This window comes from Vitis vinifera, chromosome 18 (assembly GCF_030704535.1).
Source record: "Vitis vinifera cultivar Pinot Noir 40024 chromosome 18, ASM3070453v1".
NCBI lineage: Eukaryota > Viridiplantae > Streptophyta > Magnoliopsida > Vitales > Vitaceae > Vitis > Vitis vinifera.
In genome coordinates this window covers 3799506-3807689 of record NC_081822.1, presented here as the reverse complement: position 1 = coordinate 3807689, position 8184 = coordinate 3799506, and the positions used below count along the sequence as shown (strand labels likewise).

The 8184-nt window shown below is 31.0% G+C and overlaps 1 protein-coding gene across 2 annotated transcripts; it reads left to right on the top strand.

Annotated features, from left to right (window-relative positions):
* The first annotated feature begins 1989 nt into the window (after nt 1–1989).
* Nucleotides 1990–6904, top strand: LOC100249007 (uncharacterized). 2 transcript variants are annotated; one of them, XM_002284279.5, is made up of 3 exons: nt 1990–2249; nt 2326–2479; nt 6653–6904. In XM_002284279.5, coding segments are annotated over exons 1-3 (291 nt in total). In that variant the 5' UTR covers nt 1990–2113; the 3' UTR covers nt 6654–6904. The 2 variants fall into 2 exon arrangements, with proteins under 2 accessions (XP_002284315.2, XP_059590857.1); XM_059734874.1 differs by lacking the exon at nt 6653–6904 and having other exon boundaries at nt 2001–2249; nt 2326–2917.
* Nucleotides 6905–8184: the final 1280 nt, after the last annotated feature.

The window sequence follows — 8184 nt, the reverse complement described above, 5'->3', positions numbered from 1 at the left end:
ATGTTGATCAATACCTATTAAAATTGAGATTATGGTTATCTTATTTTATTTTTTGGAATTATTTTTACATGTTTGAGGCTTGTTGATAATATATGATAGGTGGCTAAGAGATCTTTTATTTGATTTTTATTGCCTTTGGTCTTATTTTTGGTCATTTGTTTTTTATTGTGATGTTTAGATTGTTCACTTTGTTGTTGTTTTGTTTGAATTGTTGAACCTCTGTAATGAAAAGTCGAAATCTCTCTAAAATTTTTCTTATGATTTCATGATGTAGACTTCCTACATATATTGATAGAGTTTTGTTCGAGTCCAAAGCCATTTTTCAATTAAGAGATATAAAAACATATTTTAATACATTCATTTTTCACTTTGTTTTGGAAACCTGAATTCGATTTGTAAAATTAAATTATTTAATGGCCTCTTTAATTTTATTTTTATTTTTTGATATTTTCCCCTTAATTTAGACTTCTTAAATTTAATTTTAGAGAGCCTAGCTTTGTTGAAAAACAATTTCCCAAATAGGAGAAAATAATTTTTTTTTATACACTTGCTGCACTAATCCATTTTGTAGTCAAGGATAGTTTGACTTATTTGAAATTTTCTCTTTTGTGATTAAATCAAATTGTTATTTTTCCTCTAAATTAGACATATTGGGTTCTACATTTGTTTTCTTTTTTTGCTTGATTTTATCATGCTTCTGAATTAGCCAAATAAATCCGATTTCTACCATGTTTTTTATTAATGTGCTTGTGATTAAATTTGGTATTAATCTAAACATAATTTAATGATTTGGTCCTTATTTTTGTTCTAGACACATAGTAGATATTGTATATTTTTTTCATGGTAAAATTTCATTTCTAGGTTTTTTTTTATGATTTATTTTGCAAGTATCTCTATTCTAACTAGTGTTTCTTAATTGAATTAATCTAGTATTAATTGACACTTAATTAAATGTTTTGATCTTTTGGATTGTAATCTAGACACAGAGATGTTGTCAATTTTTTTTCATGATAAAATTCTATCTTTAGATATTTTTTTGGATTTACCTTATATGTTCCCTTATTTTGCTATGTTGTTGGATGTTCAAAAGTATGATGACAAATTTGATTTAATCTAGAGTGATAGATGATTGATTAAATTATTTTAACACTTGGGTTACATTTTGGACACTTTGAAAATGATTTTTTAATTTTTATTTTGATTAAATATCATCTCTAAATATTTTATTCCAATTTGTTTTATGAACACCTCGTTTTTGCCCTATTGCTAAGTACTTTGTCCATTTTAGATAATTCTACTTTTCTTATGTATAATTGTGAGTTCTTTTAATCTTTAGATATCATTTTTTATTTATTTCATTGAGTACGCTTTGTGGACTTATGCATGTCAAATTCATTGTTGCCTATACATTGTTATACTTTTGATTTTTTATTAGAGTTAACTCATGCTACATATGATGTGGGATATTAACACGATTGTTTATACTGTTAGTAATTATTGAACTAACTTTTATTGTTTTATGAAAACTCTTGATTTATTTTTAAGGTACGCACTTTCCCTTCTTATTTGTTTAATTTGGTTTGATATGTATGCCTCGTGTGAATGTTCTTATTTATTATCAATATTATCACATTCATTCTTTGGTATTTATTAATTTACAAATCAATCGTCATAGTTACTTCAATTTAAGTAATAGAGACATTTATTTAAAACTTAGAAGGGTGTTACCTTATGATACATTCTCGATAGACATTAGATTTCGAGCGAATAAAAGACGTATTGATTTAATTTTATATTAAAATCCTAAATGTTATTTTTTTTCTAACTTATAATTAAAAAATAAATTTGATAAGATAAGAATTAAGTAATAAATTTTATGTTATTAAATTGGTAAGATTGGACAAAAATTAATCGAATACTTAATGAAATAAGTTAATTTTAAATTAGTCTTTTTATTTAAGTTGTTAACTTAAGACAATATTATTTTAAAATTTTTAATTGTCAAGGTTTATTTCTAAATAAAAACTAGGCATCAACGGAAGCGTTGGTAGATTTGTCTCGATCAAAGCGTATTTCTGGTAAAGTAAAATCAAATCCATCGTTTGGATCTCTGATGGAGTCGTCGTCTTCTTCTTCCTTCCAATCTCTCGATTCATCCGAATATGTTATTTCTAATTTGGATCATTTCAATCTATTCATTCTACGCCCGTTCCTCGCTACCACCTTCGTCCTATCCTTCATTCTTCTAGGTACGCCGCTCTCCTCTTTCTTTATTTATTCGTGTGTTGTGTGGTTTATGATATATTGGGAATTTGATTGATGCAGGTTGGTTGTTGGCGTGGAAGCTAGTATTGGTTCATGTTCCCCTTGTGCAAGAGATCTTCGGTTTGCGGAATAAATCCCGCAAACCCAAACCCCAGACTGGCCGCCTTTCTCGATTCTATAGCAACATTAATGCCCGCGACCGTGCTTCTGGCTGGTAATTTCTTTCCTTTATTTCTATTTTTTCTTCACATTTAATTATCACATTATAAAGTTAGTGACCACCATTAGTTGGTAGAATTGATTTTTGTATTTTGTTTGTTTTTGGGCGAGGGTCTTGAATTGTTATGGTGGTGATCTGTTTGATGAAATGTCGAATTGGATTCTTTTAGCTTGGTTGATACATTGTGCCAGTTGTTCAATCTATGCCTTGGGAACTTGGAGTGTATACTTTGTACTGGGTCAATTCAAGTTTGCTGATGTGCATTCATGTATCTAATTGAACAGCTTTTTCCTCCTTCTCCCCTAAATGCTTAATGTTTCCATGAGCAGATAGTGGATTTAATTAGATTCTTGTTTTATGTGTCCGGAATATTGTTTCTCTATTGCTATGATGGAATGAAATATAAATTTGTTATATAAATTGTATAAAACAGCTCGACTGTTAGCTATATTTAGTAGATTATTAATGCGAGTTAATGAACTACACAGACTCAATCTTAGGGAAGCCATACTATATTACTAATGTGTGTTTAAAGCGTTATTCTGTAAACAAAAAAAGGTAATAACTGCTATATTGCAATATAAAAGCGATTGGACCAACTTGGTATGCTACGGTTCAAAACAACATACCTATTGACAGGGTAACGCTTCTCTAATCTAATTTCTTTTCATAACTAGTTGTCCAGGTGCACAATCACCTTCATTATATTACCCTTAAACATGCACCTTGAAGGTGCCAGTGGCCTTAATAGTATGTTTAAAGCTGCTGTCTGTATATGCTTCCTTTGCTTACTTCATTGCATGTGCTCTTTCTTATTCCAAAGTTTGTTCCAACTCTTCATTGGGACATGTTATTTTCATATTTGGAGGTCGGCCTACATGTGCTATGTTATCTACTTTGGATTTAGGTCTTGGCAACCAGACTGTCATGTCAAAGAGGTTGACCTACCCTGATTCAATATTTTTCCTTCACGTATGGACTATCCTGGGATGTAGTCCCACTATGCCATCATAATAGAGGACTGCCCTTGTGCCCATGATGCATTACATTCACAAGAAATGCTTGTCCCCTTCTCATTTTCCCCATAAAAGGAGATCTAAATAGGCAAAGGGCTAGACAAAATTTTACATTCTAACAACAAAGCTAAATCTTGAATATAGTACCCACTCACATTAATACCTACCACAAAACTTTTTTCTAGGTTGATCTTTAAGCCTGATATGTGGCAAAAAACCATTAAGGTAAACTTAAGGTTTTGCAACTCCTCAATGTTAGCTTTTGAGAAAAAAAAAATCATATGATCTACAAACTAAATAAGTGTTACCCTTATCTTGTTCTTCCCTACCAAAAGCTTGTATCTTCAGCTCTTACAACCATCCTACTTAAAACATTTGCAGCAAGAGAAATTTTAGTTAGAAAGGAGATGAACTCAAATCAAGTGGGATTCTGGGACTCCAAGGAGAGGAAAGGGGCCCTTTCTCAAGAGGCAGATGAAGCTAGGAGGATAGCAAGGGAGACTATCACAAGTGGGTCCTTTCCAAAGAAGCCGCATTGAGGCAACAATCTAGGGAGGTTTAACTGGAGGAGGGTGATAGAGATACTAAATTATTCTACAAAATGATTAATACACATATAAGAAGGTATGTTCTGGTTAGGATTAAAATTAATGGGGTTTGGATCTTTGAGGGGAATAGGATAAAGGAAGTGGTGGTATTAGTTTTTTGCAACTTATTATCTAATATAGAAGAGTGGAGACCTAACATTCATGAGTTAACTTTTGAAGCTTTGAGTGGGCAGGAAGCAGGAAAATTGGAGTCGTCGTTCTTAGAGGATTAGGTGTTCGGTGTTTTTCATGGTGATAGAGTCCCAAGTTCGATGGGTTCTCAATGGATTTCTAACAATTTAGTTGAGGTTTTGTGAAAGATGAGGAGATGGGACCTTTTCAAGGAGTTTTATGATTCAGGGAGGTTCGAGAAAAGCCTCAACACTAAGTTTTTAGTGTTAATCTGAAAGAAAGAAGGTGCAAAGGATCTGAAAGACTTTAGACTTATATGCTTGGTGGGTGGATTGTATAAAATTCTAGTTAAAGTATTGGCAAAGAAATTGTAGGAGGTGGTGGGAAAAGTGTTTTACAAGTCATAGAATGCTTTCTTAGAGGGAAGGCAAATTCTTGATACAATGCTTATAGCTAATGAGGCCGAAAGCATGCTTGTGGTGTTATGTGCAAGCTAGATATTAGAAAGGCAGATTTAAATGATTGGGGACTGGACAATGTAGAGAAATTTTTCTCCAGATTGCAAGGAAAGGTGGTGAGTAAAGAAGGGAGGATGGGGTGGTGTGGATGGATTTAAGGAATGATACTTTTTTTGTTATTTCTTTATATGTTGTCTTAGAGCTAGAGAGTTCAATTTTTTTTCAGACAAGTGCTATTTGGAATCCAAGGGTTACATCTAAAGCAAGTTTCTTCTCATGAGAAGCTTGTTGGAAAATGGTATTGACACATGAAAAGTTTCAGAGGAGAGGTTGGTTGTTGGTTGTTGGTTGTTGGTTGTTGGTTGTTGGTTGTTGGTTGTTGGTTGTTGGTTGTTGGTTGTTGGATGCTTTCTATATAAAATCAAAGAAGAAGCTATTGGTCACATTCTCTTTCACGGTGTCAAGACAATGGTCTTTCAACAGTTGTTTTTTTCTTTGTTTGGCATTCCTTGGGTGTTATATACTGCATTAGTGAGATTCTTTTAGGGTGACATGAGTCCTTTATGGGAAGAAGACGTAAGAAGGTTTGGAGATATACTCCTTTGTGCATTTTTGGATAATTTGGAAAGAAAGAAATCAAAGATTGTTTAATAATGAATTGTCTGATCATGTTCTGAAAGGCTCTTTCCTTAGTAATTTTTTTGTGTAAAGTTGTACATAAAAGGCTCAATGCCTTTAATTAAATTTGTTGATTGATTAGGTTTTCATTAAAGGAGGAAGTTGTCTTTTGTGTTATTTCTGTTTTGGTTGTGCCTTTAGTGCCTGTTGTATACATCCTGTGTGCTTTGGTGCACTATTAATCTTATCATTTGCCTTCAAAAAAGGTCCATTTTGTAGCATATGTATGGAATTCCTCGGTTTGGGCTGAAGAAGTAATATGAATTGTTTCACTATCAAAAATAGTAGAGGTTTTTTCCTACTAAGCGATTAAATGTTTGCACTCTAGGAGTTTACAACTTTGATTAGCAGTCATGCATCTAGTTGGACTTTATGTTTCTTTATTATTCATTTCATGATAATTTGTGAGAATATTTACATGTTCGGAGAAGAAATCATGCAGAGCAGTCCTGAATACAAATAAAACTCCTAATAGATGTTCTCAATTTTTAAAATGTTCATTACATGACCCTTTGCTATGGCTAGGAGCAATGGCCAGAGATATTCTGCATTCCAGGGAGAGAAATTTTCACTTTTAACTCATTGATACCTGCAGTCAGGAATGGAATCTCAGTTTATAGAAAATAATAAAAGACTTGAATCAGTACTATCTGCCATCTGGGTGTTGCTGGGGTGAACTTGCTCTACTAATCACCTGCTTAACTCCTTTGGAGTCTGGACATTCATTCCATGGAATACATCAACCCCAGGACATGCCAAAAAATAAAGACAGTATAAATAAATGCCCCAGAGTATTAAAAAACTAGATTGGTAAATGATCCTCTATTTCGGGGCAAAAAAAAGTTACTTACCTCCATGTTTGCATCTGTTGAATTATTCTGTTCTTGCTGTTCCAGAATTGCATGGGTTCTAAATTTTGTTTCCTCTTTCTTATTAAAACATCAAATGGTTTTTTTTTTTTTTATATTATTATTTCTAAATATACCAAAATGAGGAGCATTGTATTGTACAGGGCATCTGATGGTGCCTATCAATTCTCCAGGCTGGACAAGTGATTATATTGGATCACTTATTGGGTATTTATTAAATTAAATGATGCATTTAAAGAAAGAAAGATCCGTATCATCATTTATGGTGGCTTTCCTTACTCGAAAATGCTTTGATACAAAACATATGTGTAAAACATGACATATTGAATTTTCATGTGATGTCCAGATGGCGCCTTTAGCTGGTATTTGTGTTTTAGATTTATTTTTAACTTGTGAAATTTAATGGTGACATTGATGAACATTGCAGAAAGGACAGCTTTGGATTGTAGAGGAAGCCAATTTCTTGAAGTTTTCCTCTTTCAAATGGTGGGGAAGCAAACAAACAAAACCATGGTTCTTTATCCACTGATTTGAAGATTGAGAGAGGATGCTTCTTTGTATATAAACTGCTTTTTTTTTTTTTTTTTTCAAATTATGATATAAATCAGATCTGAGTATTGTTTGATTCATACTAATTTTAATAACAAAAGACAAATGTGTGTAGAATTATTGGGTGACTTAGGACTTTGGGAACCAATATTAGTGTTAGGGCACAGCTGCACCTTTATGAGGCCAGGACATTTTCATATGCAATCAAGATTGTTGAATGCTGATCCAGGTGTAGGTGGTGTTCATTTTTCTTACTTAAATCTAATTAGAACTTAATTTAACTTAATACTAACTACAATTTAATAGTATTAAGTATTAATTTATTTATTTATTTATTTTTGTTAAATCTCAAATATTAATAGGATGAGGGTCATATTGAAATTATGATTTAGTTGTTTCAAAAAGTTATTTTTAGTATTGAATAAAAAGTTAAATATTTTAGACTTTTTTTTGGTCAAAAAATTAAAAAAATAATAATAATAAGTGAAAAAAAAAATCATAAAGTTTGAAAGCAAATAAAAAAAATAAACACCAACATAGTTTTCTTCTATGAACTTGATTTACCATCTCTAGCCCTGATTTATGATATGCAGCAAATTCCAAGTTCCAACTAATTAGCTGAATTTAAAATCAAATTGTTTTAGAATTGGGTGGCAAAACAGGAATTCTAGAAAATTAAATTTTGACATAAATAATTTTTTGATAATTTATTTTTGTTTTGATGGGAAATAATTATTTAATAATTTATTTTAAAATAATTAAAAAATAAATAAATTTAAGTGTTTTTATTTATTTTTAGACTCCTTTAAGTAATAATTAAAAATATTAAAAATACATTAAAAATAAATAAGTGCATAGGAGCTTATGAAAAAATTTTCATATTTGAATTCCTCAAAAAAAATTACTCTAGATAACTTTCGGAGTTTGTAGCCAAAACAAGCTATTAAAAAAAATAATAATAATAGAAATAATCCTTCTTTGAAAATAATTACCAACTAGTGCTTTTTCCTCCACAGTAAATCATTTTGGCTTTTTCCTCCGCTTCATCGGCAATATTTTGACCACCCTTTTTTTATCCCTACAGTAAACTTTAACATAGACACAAGTTTATGAATGATTTGGTTGTATTTAACTTTTAATTGGTCTTAGTTGGCTTTGGATGTTGACATTGCATATTAATATTTTGCTTAATTAGATTATTGTATTTTGGACAATACCTATATGATATAAAGGAGATTTTGCATATATTTTTAAAATTGTAATATTAACAATTATTAGTTTTTGATGTTGGTATTGCTTGTAGATAGATATTTTAATTAATCAAGTTTTTTGCATTTTGGAAAATACCCAATTTATAGGAGAAACTGTCCAAATTCTTAAAATTCTAATGTTAACATTAGTTTATTACAT